Genomic DNA, 22,173 nt, shown 5'->3' on the forward strand with positions numbered 1-22,173 from the left:
ACTGTGCACTGAGCATCCTAGGGAACCAAGTTCTGCTCTCTGTGATACTAGAAGTCGGATGCTGGGCCCTGCGCTTTCTGAGACAGCATCTCGTTTCACTGCCCAGGCGGGCACTGAGCTTGGTTCTTGTCCTCTCATCTTTCCAGCAGCCGGGGTGACAGCCTGGCCCATGCCTGACTTGGAAACCAGCACACAAGGTTGGTGGCTTGGCCTGGCCAGAGTCTGCATTCTTCAGGGGACAGCAACACCCCAAAGCACCACAAGGTCTCATGACACAGCCAGAGGGAGGTCTTTCAGAGCCTGTGTCTTCTCCAGGGGACGACAGTCTGCTGCAGCTCCAGTAACCTCTCACATATTAATCACATCTTGCTCATGCATTTTTATGATTTGGAATCATATCTGATAAATGCTAATCAATATTCAAAGAAAAACTAGCTATTGATCTATTTACACAAGCAATTATATTTTATCTGTGGTAGTATTTTAAAACAGATTTCATCTATTTTATTTATTTGTCTGGGTGTGTGTGCTGCCTGCACAGGAATGTGCATACCCATGCACACGAATGTGTACATCCACGCACACTGAGAACAGAGGACGACGTCAGGCGTCTTCCTCTCTCATCCTCTTCCACCTTGTTGGCTCACGACAGAGTGTCACTGAACCGGAAGCCTGTCATTTTGGCTAGACTGGCTGGCTAGCAAGTCTCTGGATAGTCCCATCTCTGCCCCACCCCACAAGTCTGGGTTACAGGCATGCACAGTCAATATTCAGCTTTTGATGAGGCTGCTGGGGATTTGAACTCAGGTCCTTATACTTATAAGAAAGGGCTCTAACCCACAGGGCAGTCTCCCCAGCCCCTATGTGCAGTTTTTGGGAATCTCTGGAAGTATGGTTAAGTTAGTTTTCATACTTGTTCACTAAAATGTTTCTAAAACATGGTGTATGTCTTTAAGGACTGCTCTCTACTTAACAGGCGGCGCGATCTAAATTCCTTAATTCTTGGGCGGTTACAGAGTAACATTTCACACATCTCCAAAGTTCCAATCTCCAGTTCTAGCTCTGGAGTTCTTAATAAATTGTTTTCCCTTCCTGTGGCCAGCAAGGTCTGGGACTTTCTCTCTGGAGGGCACTCGTGGAGTGGCCTTGGGCAAGCTTCCTGATGACGCATCTGCGGGATGACCCTGTGGTCACAGGGACCCCATTCTTCAGACTGGCCACATCTAAGCACATTCCAACAGCTGTAAAGGGGGTGGTGAATTTGGTGCTCAGCTCTACTCTTGAATAACACAACAAAACCTAAGCTTTAGCTCAGGGAAGATGAACAGGGCCTTTTAAAGGTGGATGACTGAGGTAAGTCGATGGACCACAGACTGCCAGGGAGGAATTCCTGTTTGGATTTTATAAGTAAGAACTGTGGTGTCTGCTTGATAAGTTTTCCTGAGGAAATGGAAAGAAACATCTATTCATCCCAGACGTAGACAGCTCCGACAAACCAAAGAAAAGACCCCATTTAGGCAGCGTGGTGAGCCAATGAGCTCTGGGGTGACTTATGGAGGCGTCTGTGCAAGCCAGAGGCAGCTGCATCACTGAAGAACCCACCACGCCCTTCCACGCCTTATATGCTCTATCATCTAAAAGGCCACATTCAGCTGGATGAGAGGGCGTGGTGACGGACATCTCAGATGGGGTCCTCGAGCACCCTCTTCTATGAGGGAAAGCTGTTGGGTTCCATCTGGTGAGGTTCTTCTGTTTGTCATTATGACTGCCGATTTAAGATCACCAACCCGGAGGAAACAGTCACACTAACGGTTCACTCCAACAGGCTGGTAAATTCCACTTAAAAAACTTGTTTTCAGATGCACCACCTGCTATGTATATCAATATGGGAGCTGAAGTCTGAATCCAGTAAGACATTTTACCCCACCACCCTTAGCGGCTTCTAACAGCGTCACAAGCAAGTACACGGACACTATTCAGATGTTTCCAGAGGGAGGGATGCACTAGCGGGGACGTAGTGAGGGCATGGCCCCTGTGTGCGAGTGTCCTCTCTCAGCTGTCCAGTCTCAACAGTAAATCCCCCCCTCCCCCCACAGACATGCACCTAAGGGCATGGGAATACAGGAGGCCTCTCTAGCAGGCCGGGCCACAAGAAGAGAGAAGAGGTCACAGCAGCAGACTTTGGTCTTCTGTGGCCGGATGTTATAGGTGGGAGGTAGAGCCATAGCAACTGACAGGTGTGGGGGCCAATGGGCCAATGGAGGCTCTGAGCCCTAGGGACAGCTTACTCTTAGGGCTGGAAGACCTGGCAGCTGCACAGTGGACAGAAGGCAAGGCAACCCCAACAAACAATCCCACATCACTTCATCTGCTGGGACAGGCACGGACAGAAAGGAAGCTGCAGTGTCGGCCTGCGTGCAAAATGTTCCCGTGGGCTAGTGTGAGCCATCATCTCAGCCGGGGTGAGGCCCGGGGACAGTGTGCAAACTTAAGAGGTGAGATCGCGCTGGATGAAGGACATGGGATCCAGCCTGTCCCAGCTTCGTCTCTGGTCTGCTGAGATGGGAATGAATACCTCCTGCCAACTCCCCTGGCTACAGCATGCCCATCAGCATGCCTTCAATGGCACCTCTCAAACCATGAGCTAAAGCAGGTTGTCCTTTCACAAGCTATTGTCAAGTATTTGGTCACAACAATGAGAAAAATAATACGCGTGGCAAATGCCAGAAACTAAGAGTTGTGGCCCAAGCCATGGGAAGTAGCTTCTTCATTGACTTTGTGTATAGTCCCCATAAGCTGGAGAAGAATGCTCCCCGGGTGGCAGCTTCAACTAGACAGTTGCAGCATTGATGGCAATCAAAACCAGCATGGCAGCCAGAAGGGTTCTCAGAGCACAGCTGACTCACCACAGCCCACCGACCACCAGGCTTAACTGACCCTCTGTAGCCCCCACCGATCCACAGGTTTATCTAACCCATAGACCAACAGGCTTAACCGACCCTCTGCAGCCCACCAATCCACAGGTTTAACAGACCCTCCTGCAACCCACCAATCCACAGGTTTAACTAACCCACTGACCTACACGCTTAACTGACCCATGGGCTTAACTGATCCACCGACCTTGAAGTTTAGAAGCTGAGACCCACACTGGTAGAGGGATTTGCAAGGGGCAAATCATCCTGCCAGAGTCATCCGTGTTGGCACCAAGTCAGCAGGCTACAGACACAGTTCCAACAAACATAGCAGCTTTAGCCTCATGAGGGTGCTCTCCCAGGTCACCTTAGTATGTTTCAAGGACAGAGACAGTAGGAGCTAGGCAACCATGCATGCTTTTTACACAGGGCAATGGAGCCAAAGAGGAAAAGGGGCTTGCCTGATCAGGTGGCAGTTGGTGCCTGGAGTAGAATTTAGGGTTTGAAATCCCTTGCCCAGCACTATTCCACCAGACGACATGACCACCCCTCGATGCCTCCTTAGATCCATGTCTTCCCTCATATTCATCTTCAAAGATGGACAAAGCGTTTAACATTTGCCAGATGATCAATACATAGACACGCGCTCCTAAGCTGCAGTACAGGCCCTGCAGGAGCATGCTCGCTGGGCACACAGAGGGGCCCTGGGTGTGGGTACATCTTTACCTTCAAACGCTCGTGCAGCATCCACAAGGTGGGACCAATCTAACCCTGTGGCTGTGTCTGGTAGGGGCATCAGGCCAGGATCTGCACACTTGGACTTATCCGATAAGGACCCGTCGGAGAACCAGAACTCATCTGGGTAGAAACAAAATCAGAGTGTAAGTCAGTCTGTCTCCACCCTGAGTCACAGCATGGGGACCATTGTCCCCAGACTCTGTCAATCCGTTAGTCTGTCAGTCAGAACATGAGTACTCTTGCCCTCAAAGAGAGTCAGTCAGTCAGAAGGCCAGTCAGTCACAGCATGGACACCCTCAGCCTCAACCTCACAGGGAATCAGTCAGTCAGTCACAGCATGGGAACTACCACTCTGACAGAGAAATCAGTTAGTCAGCCAGCCAGCCAGTCAGCCAGCCAGCCAGTCAGTCAGTAAGCCAGCCAGTCAGTCAGGCAGAGTGAGCATGCACACTATCACCCTCACAGAGAATCAGTCAGTTGGCTGTCACAGCATGGGTACCATAGATTCCATAGAGTACATCAATGTAAGCACCGCAGTACCCAGTATCGTCAGTTAATCTGTGAACCTGTTAGTCACCGTGTACATGGTCAGTCACAGCATGAACACTGCTACCCACACAGAGCCAGTCAGTTAGTAGGTCACAGTATGGCTACAGTGGCTCTTACCCACAGTATGAGCACCACACTCCCTGTCTGGAATCAGTCAACCTGTCATTCCATCAGTATTGTCCTCACAGCCAGTCAGTCACCCAGAGCATCCTCCCAGCCAGTCAGCCAGAGCATCCTCCCAGTCAGTCAGCCAGAGCATCCTCCCAGCCAGTCAGCCAGAGCATCCTCCCAGTCAGTCAGCCAGAGCATCCTCCCAGTCAGTCTGCCAGAGCATCCTCCCAGTCAGTCAGCCAGAGCATCCTCCCAGTCAGTCAGCCAGAGCATCCTCACATCCAGTCAGCCAGAGCATCCTCCCAGCCAGTCAGCCAGAGCATCCTCCCAGTCAGTCAGCCAGAGCATCCTCCCAGTCAGTCTGCCAGTGCATCCTCCCAGTCAGTCACGGAGTGGCCGCTGGAGCAGCCAGAGTCAGTCACAGCAGGGACCTCCATCATGTCTCACAAAGGTTCCTAGGAAGCTGTAGCAAACATGGCCTGCCAAAACAGGAAACATGAAGCTGCCATTACCCCAAAGAGATGGAGGTTTGGCATAACCAGCCAACACAAGACCAAAGCAAGGGCCACCAGCATGGAGCCCTGAAGAGCATCCTCACTTCACACTCTTGCAGAATCTTTCTGGAGGTACCCAAATCTCACTGACCCAGGATAAGCGCCTGCTTGTTTCCTCAGCTGTCCCCTTTAAAACGCGCCTCAGCCTCTACATCGCCTTGAGACAGGCTGGTAGCAATCTCTTTCCTGATGAGTTTCGAAGTCTGAGGAACAAGGTCGGCAAAGCTGAACGGTAGGTAAACATTACAGGCATCACAAGGGCCTTTCCCACCTAAATGTAGCGAGACTACTCCAACTAAAGATGAGAAGAAAGGATGTCTCTTCACGACCTATGCACGATGTGGCTGCAGGCCCACCTGTCTGACTTCCCAGGACAGCCCTACTGCTGCCACACCAGCAGCCCCCGGGCCCTCCCTCGCTTCCTGAATGCTGGACAGTTCTCCTTCCCCAGCGCACGTGAGTTTCCCACGATTCCTTTTTTCCTCAAGCTCTCGCATCAGCTCCTTCAGTGCCCAGGACATTAATAATACTCATTGTTAAGAACTTGTTGTACATCTGAGGATCCGTTCTGAAAGGGCCTGACCGGACGATTTCAAAGCGCCTTTTCTGAACCTGCCCAGAGCGTTGCATGCAGCTGCTTGTGGCTGCATCTGACTAATGAGACCAATCAAAGTAATGACCACCTGGCTGGCTGAACCTGCAATTAAGTTCAGGGGCGTAATTAAGCAAATGCACCTGTGATTTCTGCACCTCCATCCTTCTGGGAAGCTGTGAGGTGCTGGCATCTGGAATGGGACAGGCATCACTTTGCGTGTGTGGCCTTGAAGGACACCCACAGTCTGCTCCCAGTGACAGTGACACCAGTCAGACAGTGCTGTTTCCAGGTGACCATGCTGCGATGTGGGGATGTCTGCTAACGTGCTCCCAGTCTGAGGGACACTGTGGCAGCCCCTCCCTGCACACATCAGCAGTCCCTGCCTGCACTGTGCCATTGTCAAGTGCGAAGCCAGCAGCAAAGGCTGGAGCACGGGCTGGGAGAGATAACACTCAAGACTGTTGGGTCCTTCCTCCGAGGCCTTCTCTGCAGTACGCTGCAGGGGCCACTGGGCAGAGCTGGGAAGAAGACTGTGGCTGGTGTTAGACTAACCGGGACAGTGGCTGCCTGGCACAATAAAGGAGGGGATGGAGACCCATGGGAGAAGGAAAGGGACAGTGGCTGGTTCTAATTGAGAAGGTGGGGTGAGAGTTAACACCCTCCTGTGGAAAGATCATTCCCCCAATTACTCAAGGAAACAACCACCTGGGGTTTAGTCTGGGGCTAAGAAATTCAAGTTCTGTTTCTAAGGCAAGGTACAGATTAAGACTCTCGGTGCGGAGGGGCAGATGCGAGTGACTGGGTGTGCAGACAGGTGCGGCTCAGGGGTCTCAGGGGTCTCAGGAAGTGACCTGCATAATCTGCTCAGTGTCACAGCCCCTTCTGTGGTGGGAGGAGAGGAGATTGCATGAGGTGTCCCCTCAGGCTGGGGCCTCCAGCGCTGACTTTACAGAGCAGCTGCTCCATCACATCTTGAGAGCAGGCCAGTTGGGACACGGCTGGGGCTCAGCTCTCAGGCTGTCGCTAAGAGAGAGACGCACACTGGGATTCCCTAACCTTCTAAGGCCAGGCTGGATGACGTGCTGTGAGACGGAGTCCTGTCCAAGGAGGTGACGCTTGCTTGAGATCTGAGTGACAAGGGGGAGCTGGCAGACACCTGGCACAGGACTGGCATAAAAGCTTGGGATGAATGTGGGGAGATCTGAACCTCAGCCTGACGACCTGAGCAGGGAGAGCCGCAGGCAGTGGCTGTCTCCCAGACGACCCGGGAGCTACATGTGCCTTTTCCAATACTCAAAACCAGGTGCACTTGACAGCTTTTCCTTCCAGTGAGCGGAAATGAGGTCATTAAGAACAAGAGAAGCCCCTTTCAAATCCTTTACATCCAAAAACTCAAACCTGTTCCATCTTTAACTGACATATCACTGGACTCCACCATGTCGGAGGACAGTGGACCCAGAGCTGGTAGATAAGCACTGCCCATGGTCTGGTGGGTTTGGCTATGGTGTGAAGGAGGAGGCCTGTGATATTACACGCAGTATGTGCTCTGTTCTCCAGGTTTGATGATTTCTAGAAAAGACTTCTTTGCCATGGCTACCCAAAGCCATCCTTTCAAATCGAACTCTTCAAAGCATTGGGGCACCTCAGGAGATTCAGAAAGTGACCAGCTAGGTGACAGTACTGACTAGCTCCTGGCTGCCGGTCCCTGGGCACAGCAGCAGAGCCTGTGGCAGCATGTGACTGACTCCCAGAATAGCATCTGACTCCTCACAGAGCCAAGAAGGCTGTCTATGTAACACTTGGGTCAGATAAGATGATGCACGCAGAGGGGAATGCAAGATTGTAACAGGAGTACTTCCTGGGCCGAGGAGGGGAGTACTCCTAAGGCCCGAGGAGATAAAGAACAGAAGGGGTGTGGTTGGCCCGAATGCATTTCTGGGTAGAGTGGACAATGTTCATGCAGTTTCTCTGCTTACTGCATGAGGACCTAAGTTTTAGGGGTGGCTCGTGTCTAGGCCCTGTTGCCCACCCAATATGCTCTTTAGCCCTAGACACCAAACTCGTGATCCCTAATATCACTCCACCATCCTGACACTGTCTGACTCACTGGCATTATTATAAATGCTGAGGGGCCACCCCGACAGCACCAACTAGATGGCTCTTGAGTGTGAGCTTTATAGATGACAATGCTGTGTCCTGATGTCAAAAGGTTGGATCAGTCTGACAAAAAGACCTACCCAAGCTAGAAGACATCACACGGACACCCCAAGTCTTCATGTGCACAGTGTTTATGTTTTTCTGAGAATCTAAAAGGTTCTCCCAGGCATGTGCTCCTTGGTATTCACCACTGCAGACCTACTTCTGGGGATCAGGGTTCATGCTGCAGCAATTCAGAATGCTGCCACATTCTCAGAGGGCTGTGTCCCTTTTTTTTGAGGGGGGGGGAGTCTGTGTAACAACCAGGAAGGCACTGGATAAATGGATTTTGAGGGGACAGATGGAAACTGTCACACAGATATTGGAGGTAGTCATGGACCAGGAACTAGCATCCTCCAACTGGATCATGGGCAGCCAGAAGGGAATCAGAGGTGTTTGGGGAAGATTAGTCACTACACGCTATTGTAAAGGTTCTTATTCACATCCAATTACACATTACAAGTTTGCTTGTCTATCCCAGAACAGAGTTCTGTGCAGCTGAAGGCTTGAGGAGACACGTTACCAAACAAGGACGTTTTATGAGAGTACACCTAATAGCAAGGGCACCTCAAGAAGGGACAAGGACCTGGCACATCTTGCTTCTTCCCTCACTATGCCTTGAAAGGATTCAAAGAAAGTATGAACTACCTATCATTCACAGAGGGAAAAAGCAAAGAACTTTAACTGTTAATGCTAAGAAAGAGGCCAGCATGAAGGGCTACATATTCCAGCTATAGGCTATTACAGGACCACGAAAACAGCAGAGAAGCCATGTTTGCTATAAGTGGGCGGGCAGGAGGGAAACTGAAGAACTGGGCTTTTGAAGGCTGTGAAACAGATCTGGGCAATGCTGTGAGGGTGGGCACGTGTACTGACCCTGTACAGAGCATGTGCAGAGTGGACGCTAAGCCAGAACTAGGGCCTGGCTGACAGCCATGTGTCAGTGGGCTCTACAGTAACCAAGGTGCCATGCAGCTGTGGTGGGGCGGGGGATGGGATGGAAACTACAGTATTCTCTGCTCATCCTGGGAACCTAAAACGTGTCTGAGAAGTGAGGTTGTTTATTATTATTAATTATTATTATTCATTTAAGGAAATTGAAGCTAAAAACTGCATTTCTCATGGGGAAAAAAGAGAAGGTCTGAATGGAAAATCCAGCAACACAGACCAGTTGTGGTGTGGGAAATAAAAAAAAAAATAAGGGCATAAACCAGAACTTCAGTGGCTGCACAAAAGCCTTGAGAGACACTTTAGGTCATCCTGTCTCAAAAGGGGATGTGCGGCTATGACAGTTAGAGGACCATGGCAAACACGGTAACTGTGTGTCCTGCTGTTGGAAACTTGGGGCATTTATACCAGGCAGATACCATGCTCCTAGAGAGAGACTAAGCACTGCCCAAGATGAGGTCTTCCCAAGCTTGTTAAGCATTATTAAGAAGCCTTTTGTCAGATAACGTGGGATGCTTATATACAATGTAGAAGTTGAACTGGTTCTAAAGATGATTCTTTTTATGATGAAATTTGAAAAAAAAACCTTAATATTAATTTATAGTTAAACTGTTATCTTTTCTGTACAATAAGAATGGGGGCGGGGCACATAAATTAGCATTAAAAAAGTATCAAAACCTAACACACACATTGGGACCAGGGAGGCGGCTCTGTCAACATGAGGACCTGAGTTCGGATCCCCAGCACCCAGGTAAAGGCCACACACGCTGATGTACACTAGTAACCATAGCGCCAGCAAAGGACACAGCAGATCCCAGGGCTCACTGGGCAGCCAGGAGAGCTGAAATGGCAAAGTCTGGGTTTAGTAAGAGACCCTGTCTCTACAGACGTACATCCCTACACACGCATACATACACACACACACACACACACACACACACACACACACACACACACACACGACACTAAAGATTAGAGTTTCAAGATTTGATCTGGCAATCATCAGTTTGACTTGTGACCAGGGTGCAGGTGAAGCTGGGCACAGGGAAACAGAGATGACATGCAGAGGGTCATAAAGTCGGAGCTGGGTCTCCTAACTCCCCCCCGCCCAGGACCATGAGAAGGGAGGGCTGAATGCTTGGCACAACCTGAAAACTCACCCCATGCCACTGTGCTTTTTGCAAAAGTTAAGACGTTACACATCACTTCCTTCGGAGACAGAGTAAAAACAGTATTTGATAATAACGTCTAATGTAAACCACCTTGCAGTTTTGCTATTTAAAAATGACTTAAAAGACAAAGAAAACAGTGCCAAATAACTGATATCTAATTTTGCATGTGCACTGGGATACCCGACTTGAAGAGCATATGTACTCCAGGTGTCCCATGTGCCCACCCAGGCAGCCAGGGTGGCCTGGCCTCCACTTACTCCGTAGGCTCCCCATGCTGGGCGCAGGGTGGGTCCTCGGGGGCAGCGTGCTGTGGTAGGGTGGAGTAGTGCTGAACAGAATGTCGTTGGGCAGGGCCTGGTCCAGGATGGAGCTTCGAGAACTGGCAAAGGAAGAGCCCCTCCGGTTGCTGCACACACTCTCATCAGACAGTGTCCGGTACAGTGACCTCCGTGGAGACAGGTTCCCGTAGAAGGAAAACTAGGGGTTCAATAAGGCAGGGGGCATTAGCAATCTCAAGGTGTCAGGAGCAGTGTACACACATATAATCAATCCCCCTGTAAGTGGGATGCTGACAGGGGCATTGCTGAGAGTTCAAGGCCAGCCTGGGTTACATGGCAAGTACAAGCAATTCTAGGCTACCATACTAAAATCGTCTCAAAACCAAATAAAACACCCAAGGAAAACATGCAGTTTGAACTGTCTGACTGCGCTATGGGAGCAGCATCCACAAGTCTTCTATTAGTCCAGGAAAGCCAATCATATGCCTGAGATGTCAGCGCTCCTGCCTCTGACATTCTGTGAAATACCTGGATAGATTAGACATGCACGGCTGTATTAATTCTGAAATGTTGAATGGGACCGTGGAGAGGCAAGAGCTCTTGGAAATACACAAGCCGCCATTTCAGACAACTGATAGCTACCAAAGCACACGCTGTGCTTGATGGTAATCAGAAATGACTACATTTTAATATCAGGCAATTGACACAAGGGTCACCTGAGTTTCAATAGCAAAACTAATTCTGAACACGGACATCTTCTGAGCCATATAAATGGGCTCGAGGAAAGCAGTTTAAATCCAGTAAACTCAGCCGTCCACTTAAAAATGACCTCTTAGAAAGTTTGTGCTGTAATTGTTGGAAACCGAATTACGACCAGTGGAACAAAACTATCACTATCACGAGGGTCAGCTTTGTCAACGGACAAAATCTAGAATCACCTGGGAAAAAGTGTCTCAAATGTCCACTTTGGGTTAAGCCTGTGGGAATGCGAATGGGATGGCCCAGCTCTCTGTGGGTGGCACCATTCCCTCGGCATGGGCTCCTGAGCACAAGCAAGCACACATGCACCCCTTCTCTCTGTTCTTGTCTGTAGATGTGATATGATCAGCTAGCTGTCTGAAGCTCCTGCCTTGACTATACACATTTATAGACTGTAATCTGAAATTGCAAGATGAAATAAATCTTTTTTTCTTCTCAGTTGCTTTTTTGAAAAACAAAACAACTGCAAGAGAAATGAACCTGGGACGGCCAACTCTAAGGAAAGAACTGACGTCACTGTGTGTCAAATCTCAGGCACAGCAAAACAAATCCAAACAAGAGAAGCAAGGACTCATGAAAGTCAGACCTGGTCTGAATTGCCACCCCCTTTGGCATTCTGAACCATTTTCTCTCGTGTAAATGCCGTTTCTAGAACACTCACTTCTGATACATACAGAGGTGGATATTAACATTTCTGGATGTGGCAAGCAGCCTAGGCATCTTTCCATTGCCAGTGTTCTACTCGTTCTGTCTGGCCTCTCCGGCGAAGAAAGCAACTGGCATGTGTGTGAGCTGCAAAGCTCACTTGTACTGGGAAAAGGAAGTGATTTATCTTTGAAGCAAACACACACATGGAGCATGAGTTCATCACTCTGAGATGCTGCACGCTGTGGAGCCATCCGCCCTTGAACCCAAGCACACGCAGGCCCTAATTGGATCTGATACAAGCTGGAAGAAGAAGGCTCACCGTGAGGCCTCCGGTGAGATTCCCTTTTCATACTCCAGTGAGTTCTTTAGAGCTGAGTGTAGGTGCTTAGATGAAAGTGGATGGGGTATGGGGAGGCGGGGGTGGGGTAGTGCCCAATGGTGCTGCTCTGGGAACACAAGCCAGCTCACGGTGTGCTGTTCACAAACGGGAACCCAGCACACAGCTGGCTGCTTACTGCCATCCCAGGCAACAGCCCACTCTCCCACTTAAACCAAAGAAGCTTAGATTACAAGTGAGAGAGGGGTTCTGTTCTGGTACCAAATATTAGGGTACGCGTCACATTCTACCACCGGAGTCTCAGGGTCTAGCAAACAGAAGTGACTGGCTAAACTTATTTAGGATCTTTTAATACTTTGCAATACTTTATAGAATTGTTTTGTTGCATTCATTTATTTCTGGTGTGTGGGGCACACGTATGTCATGGTACACAGATGGAGGTCAGAGGGTAACTTGAGGGCATCCACTTTTTCCTTCTATCATGTGGGTCCGAGGTTCAGAACTGGATCATCAGGCTCAGCAGCAGCACCTTTAGCTGCTAAGCCATCTTGGTAGCTCCTGTTTTACATCATTACACACACACACACACACACACACACACACACACACACACACAGACAGAGGGGGGGGAGAGCAAAGCAAAGAGCGGTGAATTCCTCTCCTGAGAAGGTGCCGCCGAGTGTCAGGATGGTACAATACTGTCTCTGAGCTCTGCAGCTCTGTAAGGCGGAACACAAGGTTTCAGTGGGGCTGTGACTGGCTCCCATTCACTTCTGGAACAGACAGCCTCCCAGGAAGACCTGGGCAGGGTACAGGCTGGAGGGCCTGGGTGAGTTAAGTGTGAACTTCACTGGCTGAGGTCTGATTGCCCTTCATGTCTAGGTGCTGGCTCCTATGTGTCACTTCTAGCATAGCCCTGAACCTGGAAGACAGTCATCATCATAATCTTTTACCACATCAATATACAAAGAACACTTGCATAAGCTCACGTAACAGGTCACAATTGGAGCTAAGACCTTAGGGGAGCCTACCTAGTTTGCAGAGCATCTTCAAGACTACAAAGCTCCCACCCTTGCCTCCCCAGGTTTGCTTGCCCTCTGAAGGACTTGCAGAGTGGAGCTGTAGCTCTTGCCTAGAATGTGAAAGGTCCTAGAGTTCCAACCTCAGTACTAAAACACAGAGCAAAAACCAAAACCAAAAACCAAACAAAACACCAAGCTGGGGCAGTGGTGGTGCACACCTTTAATCTCAGCACCCAGGAGGCAGAGCAGGCGGATCTCTGTGAGTTCTTGGCCAGCCTGATCTACAGAGGAAGTTCCAGTACAGCCAGGGCTACACAGAAACACACTGTCTTGGGGGGGAAAAGGCCCAAACTGTGGCAGTGGCAATGGGCACTCTGTCCTGGACTGTTGTGGGAGCACAGGAAGCTTGAGGAGAAGTATCGTGCACCCGCAGGTGCTTCAGACTGACTCTAAGTGCTCCTGGTGACTCCAAGGCCCTCTCGGTCACTCACCTTCCGTCTTCCCTCCTCCACTAAGGGACTGTCGGGAAGCATCAACTTCAGAAAGTCATCTTTGGATAGGATGTGTTGAGCCTCTGGAACAGAGTCTCCCACCACTGCTGGATGCTGAGTGGCCGCGGACACGATGTCCATCTCACCGTATATCCTGATGGAGTAAACCAGAACATAGTTCAGAGGAGTTGTGGCCTACCTACAAGACACCCGTGGTGGTCAGATGAAGGTCCAGGAAACATCTGTAAAGGCTGAGAGAGAATCCAGTAGGTGGACCTGAGTTCAATCTCCCAGAATCCAGATGAGAGGGGGAAAAAAGGCAGGTATGGCAGTATGCTTGGCACTGACTGGGGCAGCAGAGACGAGCAGATCCATGGGGCTCACTGGGCAGTCAGTCTAGACTAATCAGCAAGTTCCAGACCAGTGACAGGCACTGTCTCAAAAATCACAGTGGGGCTGGGTGGTAGTAGCACACATCTTTAATCCCAGTATTTGAGAGGCAGAGGCAGGTGGATCTCTGTGAGAGTTCGAGGCCAGATTGGTCTACAGAGCAAGTTCTGGGACAGCCAGGGCTGTTATACAGAGAAACCACCTTGACAAATAAACAATTACAGTGGTGGACAGAGTCTAAGCCACATTGGGCTAAGGTTATTGGAACGTGTACACACACACACACACACACACACACACACACACACACACACTTTCTCTCTCTGGAAGCCCGCAGTTCTCAGTTCTGGAAAGTCATTGTGTGTGCACACGTGTGTGTGCCATCCCTACACCACCCTGCTTCTGTGAAATGGGCTTAAAAATAGTTAAGAGTTCTGAATAATTCACAGACAACTCAGATCCCCAAAACCCGGGATGAAAACACTACCAACTTTAAAAGAAGGCCGTACTTCCCTCCTAAACAGTGTTGGAAAGTAGCTTCCATAATCATCAGAGACATTAGGCACTGCAGCGACATGCAGCTCCCTGGGGCTGGGCAGCAGGACCCCACGGCTGCCAGGAAAGAGAGAAGGCTGCCCCAGGTGGCCTCGGGTTTAAGAGAAATTGGCAGAGGCATGAGCCAAGCAGGTTTCATTACTGGTGACTTCACAAAGCTGTTTGGATAAATAAAGCCACTGTCTCCCTTAATTACAAGGATATGAAAATGTATGTATGAGCTACAAAAGCCTGCCATGTTGAATTACTGTGCCCCGGTCCTTTCCCGGAGAGACTGGGGAGTTACTCTGGCAAGGTTTGTGGTCAAAACATGATCTGAGCAGCCAGACACTCCCAGGGACCCAGGATAATCAGGCTGGATGATCTGTGCTACACAACTGGCTGTCCGCAGTGGAGGGCTACAGAGGGTGACCCCGAGTCACTGCGGCTCTCATGTGTCTGCTTCAATGAAATGCTACCTCATCACAGAGTGACAGCTCACGGGGGAGTGAGAACAGGAAACAGACCAGGGCCTGTCCACAGTGACCAGGCCTGACGGGAGTCTCTATGGCTCTGCTTATCCTTCTCTACCTTAAAGCCCAGGTGATGCTGACCGTGTGAGCAGACGGCTGGGACAGTAGCTCTCCAGACCTTCCAGACATGACTGGAGAAGGGACAGGCTTATGTTAGATAGGCCAAGAGAAGGGGGCCACCAGAACTCCAAAACCTTGGGGACTTTTGCAGATGAGTCTTCTAGGGAGAGAGCCACACACGGCTTTTAGGAATGGCATGTCCAAGAAGTACTTGACTCCGGGCCCCAACATCAGGGCTGGGAAGTGCTCTAGATCATCAGGCCCTGTTTGATTTAGGGGAGACAGAAAAACCTCCAGGTTTCATCAACAGCCGCAGTGTGGACGACGCTAAACCACGATCATGCAGCTTACAGGGGCGCTTCTAGCTCCCATGGGGTAAGAATCACCAGCACTCTCTGCTAAACTAATTCTGGGAAAATGTCTTCAGCGATGTGCCGTAAATATGTCCCAAGGTTTATTCTGTGCTGGTCACTGTGACTACACAGGGACCCTGGATGACCCCTAGCCTGAATGTACAGACATACATGCATGAGGGAGTATACAGAGAGTGCAGAGAAGAGCCCACCCAGGGTGGAGCAGGCCGTGCTCAGAGGCTCCACTCTGAAGGCTGACTGGCAGGAAGCAGGGACACTCGCAGGTACCAGGCACAACTGTTCCTCCACTTATGCTATTTTAAAATACAGGATACTGTGGGCAAAACCATCACAGAAGGCTCTATTGCACAATTTTAAAGGAACTGGTGATCTTTCTTCGTTCTTCCCTCCCTTTCTTTCTGGTGGTGTATGCATGCCTATGCATTTGTGTGTGTGAAGGTTTAGGTCAGAGGTTGAAATAGAGATGTCTTTTTCTGTAGCTCCTGGTAGTGATATTTCATTTGCATTCTAATAAATAATTCTTGCCTGAAGTTCAGAGAGTAAAACAGTTACACCGGTTAGCCATATAGGGCAGGCAGTGGTGGCACACACCTTTAATCCTAGTAGCCACACTAGTTTGTCATAGAAGCTGGTCAGTAGTGGTGCACGCCTTCAATCCTGTTCTAGAGAGGAGTATAAAGCAGGAGGAGGCAGCTCTCAGAGACAGTCTCCTCTGAGATCCCTGGAGGCGGGATCGCCATTTCAGACTGAGGTAGCAGTAAGAGCCAGTGGCTGGCTGTTTTGCTTTTCTGACCTTCAGGTTGAACCCCAATTTTTGTCTCTGGGTTTTTATTAATCGTGCTACAACTCCCCATTTTAGTTTTGAGACAGGGTCTCTTGCTGGACCTGAAGCTCACTGTTTTGGCTAGTCTGGCTGGCCAGGGATCCCTGAGAAACACCTATCTGCACCTGGGGTTCCAGGTGCCAGCACTCCTCCGTTTACCATTTACATAGGGGTACTGTCAGTGCTGAATTCACAGCGGTGCTAGCCTCAAGGCTGTCCGGCAGCTTCCTGAATGGCTCTTCCAGTAACCTGGTAGGTGGTACCCTGACAGGACTCAAAAGCAAGCCTTGCAGTCCTGAATGGATGTTTTTCCTTAGAATCTACTGGACACGCCTTCAACAGTTATGGCTGACATGTGAACACACGTGTGGGCTAGAGTCCTACACTGACACAATGCCTGACATATCTACTCTGGGCTCAAGTCCTAGGAAGTGGGGGCAGAATGACTGACTTCCACAGGCCTTCCCTGTGACACAGGCCTGAGCATAACATGGGAGAATGCCACTTGTCCCACACCATGGGACGACTTCTGAGGTGAGGGGCTGCAGCAGGGACGCGCCGGGCCCCATCCAGCATGTGGGGAGTTGTACCCTACCCGCAACACTCCTGCCTCACCCCTTTCCCTTGATGTCAGTATGGCTCACTCATAAACACACACAGAGCCTGGGCCCCACCCACCGGGGTTCCATCAGTGCTTTCTGGAATTTATAAAAGGCTTGGGATGCAGTTCATGAAGTACCCAGCAGACAGAACACCCATGCATGGCAGAACACCCATTTGTCTCCCTAAGATCAGCAGTTACGTGAAAGGCACAGGAGAAAGGGCCTTCTCAAACATTTTGCAAGAAATTGACATGATTCTCTATATTCCGAGATTCCAGGGACAATTTCAGCACTAACACAAGGGTCACCTTAGAAACTAGAAATGTGATAGCTGGGTTTAATACGGGTCATTTTACCAGTCACCAGGGCTAGTTCACAAACATCTCTTAACTCTGAAGTGCATCCTTTAAGAGTTCCTGCACCCTCCCATAAACCGTGTATTCATGGCACACCCAGTCCACGCCTACACCATGGCAAACTCACACAGCGGAGCACAGGACTCACACCTTAGGACACACAGTTTCTTAGGCTTCTTGGATCATCCAAACCTTCAGTTTTTCCTGCTTTCACACACACAGACTATCCTCCCACCTGCCCATCAAAGCTCAAGAGTCCTACAAAACAATCAGGTAAAGTGCTTTGCTTGTATGTTCTCTGACTGTGGAATTCGTGCTGCCCTTGGCCTTGAGACACCATGGAGTCTGTGCTCACACCACTGCCAGCTGTTACCATGACTCCACTGCAGACAGAGTTTTGGATATAGAATCAAAAACAGCAGAGTTTTACATTTTTTTTTAACTTATAAAAGTCAAGGGCTGGAGAGACGGCTCATCAGGCAGAGGGCTTGCCGTCTCAATGTGCAAACCAGACGATCTGAGTTCAATCCCAGCAGCCCTTATGGCGGACGGAGAGAACCAACTGTACAGATTCATGCTATGGCACCACTGCACACCACCATCACTACAGTTGTAATAAAACCAAGACTTCAGAGAGAGAAACATGGATGCCAACACTTTAAGCTACTCTGTAGCTTAAAACAGAAGCTGGGAGACGGAGAAGGCTCAGTGGGTAAATGCTTGCCTTGTAAGCACAGGGACTTAAAAAAATAATTTTCTACAACATCCTATCTCAAAGAAGGTAGACGGAGCCTGAAGAACATCCCAGAGGCTGTCCTCTGGGTTCCGCCTGACTGTACAAACACGCACACGCTTACGCTGTGCTGCTTAGGTTTTTGTCAACGTGACACAAGCTAGAGTCATCTGAGAAGAGGGAGCCTTGACTCAGAAAATGTCTCCACAAGATCAGGATATAGGCAAGCCTGCAGGCCATTTTCTTAATTAGTGACAGAGAGGGGGAGGGCCCAGTCCACTGTGGATGGTGCCAACCTTGGGCTGAGGAAGCCATGAGAGCCAGTAAGCAGCGCTCTTCCATGGCCTCTTTATTAGCCGCTGTGTCGAGTTCCTGTCCCAACTTCCTTCCGTGACAGACTGCAACGTGGAAGTGTGAGCCAAATAAACCCTTTCGTCCCCAATTTGCTTTTGGTCATGGTGTTTTATGAGCAACCGTAACCTTAACTAGGACGGACGGACACACACACACACACACACACACACACACACACGCACGCACGCACGCACGCACGCACGCAGGCACGCACACACACACTGAGTTTGAAACAACCATTTCTTGGCTGCCCGTTTCTAGAAACTGCACTTCCTATGTGAGGAAGGGAGAAAGTGAACATGGCTGTCAACGTAACAGGAAGCCGCTTACCTAGGACAATCAGTCACTTCGGGTTCTTCAGGGGGTGGGCTGCCTTCTGACTTTTTCCAGCCAATGACATATTTGTTCGCTGCCCCTTGTCTGTGGTAAGGCTTTGCCACGGCCCCGGGTACCTGCTGGCCACCACCGTGAGAAACGATGTAGACCTTGGAGCTGTCCAGAGACCCAGTGCTTTTGGAACAGTGGGCAGAGGGGCTTCCTGAATGGTGAGAGCCGCTGTGGAGAGAGACAAAGCAGTGATGTGGTCAGAGCTGGCCACTGGGCTGGGAGGGCAGGGTGACCTCTCTGCCACAGCTTGCTGGGTGGAAGCCCCTGTACAGCGGCTCCCACGGTCGCATGTGGGCTCTCTTGTGGCAAGAACAACGAGACACACAGCCGGAGGGAACTGAACTGCAGCACCAGGCAGGCAGGTGGCAGGGCCACTCGGAGCCTGAAACTCCACCTCAGCTACCCAGGCCTCCGTCTCCTGCAGGTAGAAAACCCAAGGTCGCGGAGGAGCTTCAGCCCAACTCCTCATGGATTCTTTAATCTGCTAACCTATCGAATTAATAGATGAGGAATTTGAGAGAGTCCCCTGGAGCACCTCTTTCTCTATGAAAGGAGTGCACACTGAAGGCAGTGCCTAAGGAAACCACATTGTTGCCATACGGACTCCACGAGTCCCCGAGAGCATCCTGACTCCTGACACTAGGTTTCTTACAAGTGTCCTGAGCTTTGAAAAGATGCTACAGGGCAGCAAGGCCTCAGTGAAGCTTTTATAGGATGGCCGCCTTTTATCCGACCCTGAGAAGGCGGTGGGAATCATCTCCGAAGTCGAGCTCACCCGATCCCTGAATACAATGTTACCCAGCAATGAACTTACTTCACTAAACAAAATTGGTTAAAAAAAAAAAAAGCAGACAAGACTGTCTACTTGGCCCACAACCTCCTTACCCTCTGTTCCCTCTGCCCTGTCTTGTTGACTAGATCTGGAATCCTGGGGTGACAGTTGTGTCTGAGGGCATGACAAGGACCCACTCTGAATGTGGCAGTACCATCCCACAGACTGGGTCCTGGACTCAATACAAGGGAGTGAGCTGAGAACCAGCATTTATCCGCATCCCGACTGCAGATGCCATGCGACAGCTGCCCTGCTCTCCTGTTACAATGCCCTCCCCACCAGGATGGTCTGCATCCCCCAAGCCATGAGCCAAAATGAATGTTTTTCCTTAAGCTGCCTTTGCCATGGATTTTATCATAGCAATGAGCGAGAAGCTAGCTGGAACAGGGGCTTCTTTAGGGAGGCCTGTGCCTTCTGAATACACTAGAAAGAGCCTTCTCACCCAGGAACATCAAGGAGCAAGGCCTGCGGGTGGCAATCAGTTTTAGCCATGAGGAAAATACTCACGGTGTGAAGGCTGTCACATGGAGGCTAAAGACAGGGATTCTAGTGTCGGGCAATGTCACTTGGCCAAGCAGAACCTCAACAGTTCAAGACATTTCAGTTACATGAGGCAAAATGACATAAAAAGTTAAATGAACAAGGAGAATGCAGTTTTACTCCACTGGTTGTACACACAGCATTCATGGCTGCCCCTGTCCTTTAGTAATGTCCAAGGGAGCGCAGGGGAATGTTCTAGGGAAAACTCTGGTGTCCACTGCTCAGGAGGCCTGTCTAGGGGCTTGCAGGCACCACCTCCTGGAGACATGTCGATTAGTCCTGGGTCCTAGAAGACTGTCCCATTATGGTTTGTACAGCCCTGCTCTGTGGCTGGGAGCTCTGAGAAGCCAGGGAGTGGCCCAGAGCCCAGTGCAAACGTCAGTGGAAGCCACACTGCCTGATTAAATCCCACCACAGACACAGTGACACACGTTTCTTCTCTGAGTCTTTGAAGAGAAGGCAGAAATGTGAAATTATCAGTTTTTAAACTAATATATAGATATCTGTCAAGTAGGAATATAAAACTACAGACAGGCATGTATCATCTATCTATATTTAGAACACAATTCCCTGATATTTAGCTTCCCCCTCACCCCAACACTGAGGGGTTGATTGAATTCACCAGAGCCTGGAGCTATTTCATAAACAAACCAATTAATTTTGAGACAGGATCACTAAAATGTTCAAGATCACCTTTAACTGACTACATATATGTCCCAGGCTAGCCTTGACTAACCTGTGCTGTGATTATAGGCCCCCACCATCAGGGATTATAGATCTGCACCATCAAGGATTATAGGCCTGTACCATCAGGGATTATAGGCCCCACCATCAGGGATTATAGATCTGTACCATCAGGGATTATAGGCCTGCACCATCAGGGATTATAGGCCTGCACCTATAGCTGACTGGGTGCCAATTGGGGGCTGGGAAGATGGCTCAGCATTTAAGCGTGTTCACTGCACTTCCAGAAGATCTGAGTTTGGTTCCCAGAGCCCACACTGGATGGTTTTTCAATGGTCTATCTCCAGTTCAAGAGGATCCAATTCCTTTCCTGGTCTCTGAGGGCACTACATTATGTGCACACACTCCCACACAGAGCCAAATCCCAAATTCTGGCTGTACATAAGTGGTCACACCAGAAACCTCAAGTCTGGCCAGCCATCAGGCTTCAGGGGCACGGATGGTCTGATGGTGTTCACAGCTTACATGGGGGGGGGGGTCCCCTGATGAGATGTCTATTACTGTGCCTTCCCTTTTCTAAGGGTCCCCAACTGTCTTCTGACAGTTGCTATAAATGAGCTGTGCTGTATTCAGAGTTAACCTGGGGTACAGGTGACCTGTAGGGTAGACATGTCTGGTAGACACTGAAGATTACCCAGCTTGCAGCTCTTTATCAGAAGACATCAGAGTCACAGGCTGAGCCGGAAGAGAGAAGTGGCATCCCCTCACATTTAAAGGGAGAGTAAAATCACGGGGACAGACTAAACACGCACACCTCCACTACAGAGCTTTGGAGGAAAAACCTCCCTGTGAGGTCAGACAGTTGGGTAGCCAGCAGCAGCATGGCCCATGATGGCTCACCTGGAATGAGACGAGATCTCACTGAGGTCACCCATGCTGCCCTCTGCAGCACTGGGGGAGATGGCGGATGCATAGCCATGCAGGGTATACATCTTGGCAGGTTCATCGTCAGCTCCCGAGACATCAGCAGCGTCAGCCCATTGTTCGGCCCGGCTGTGGATCAGAGACCTGCTACCCGTCAGATGCACGGGGCCAAGGATGGTGGCTGGCATGCATGGAGTGGTGTCAATGCCACTGTCAGTGGACGCGCCTTTGATGTAGGTCAATCCCAGCAGCTCAGGGTCCATTAGGTCCCCTGACCCGAAATGCTTGTCATCGCTGTTGCTGGATGTGTTACTGGAGAGAGTGTTGCTGCTGGAGTGGCTGGAGCAGCTCTTATCCCCAATCTGGAGCAGAGGGTGGACAGAAGATGGACTTTGAGTGCCCTGCCCTCCCCAGACACTAGACTACAGCCAGGACTTGGGCTGGGTTCTGTGTGCTCCTGGTGCTGCCAACAGAAACATGGCTTTTTTCCACAATAGCCTTGTCATTTTAGAGAGTGTGTGTGTGTGTGTGTGTGTGTGTGTGTGTGTGTGTGTGAAGGTAACAGTGGTTAGTCTCCTGTTTCTCAGGATGCCAGTCTATTTTCTTGTAGAGACAGCATCTCTGGCTTTCACTTGTAACCTGCCAACTCAGCTGGCTGAGAAGCCGGGGGACCTGCCTGTGCCTGCCTCTCCAGTGCTGGGACTGCCAGGGTGCATCACCACACCTGGTTGGAAACT

At 50.1% G+C, this 22,173-nt stretch overlaps 1 protein-coding gene across 4 annotated transcripts in view; it reads right to left on the reverse strand.

Moving 5' to 3' along the window:
• Nucleotides 1-22,173, reverse strand: part of Sipa1l2 (signal induced proliferation associated 1 like 2) — a 154,228-nt gene that overhangs the window by 11,737 nt on the left and 120,318 nt on the right. For 3 of the 4 annotated variants that reach the window (XM_042054231.1, XM_038312777.1, XM_042054232.1), the window contains exons 15-19: nucleotides 21,413-21,798; nucleotides 18,400-18,624; nucleotides 13,311-13,464; nucleotides 10,033-10,252; nucleotides 3,639-3,770 (exon numbers count right to left, since the gene is read on the reverse strand). In XM_042054231.1, coding sequence (XP_041910165.1) covers nucleotides 3,639-3,770; nucleotides 10,033-10,252; nucleotides 13,311-13,464; nucleotides 18,400-18,624; nucleotides 21,413-21,798 — 1,117 coding nt within the window. The remainder of the gene's footprint in view (nucleotides 1-3,638; nucleotides 3,771-10,032; nucleotides 10,253-13,310; nucleotides 13,465-18,399; nucleotides 18,625-21,412; nucleotides 21,799-22,173) is intronic. The other variant, XM_038312779.1, reaches the window with a different exon arrangement.

Source organism: Arvicola amphibius, chromosome 15, assembly GCF_903992535.2.
Source record: "Arvicola amphibius chromosome 15, mArvAmp1.2, whole genome shotgun sequence".
NCBI classification, from domain to species: Eukaryota; Metazoa; Chordata; class Mammalia; order Rodentia; family Cricetidae; genus Arvicola; species Arvicola amphibius.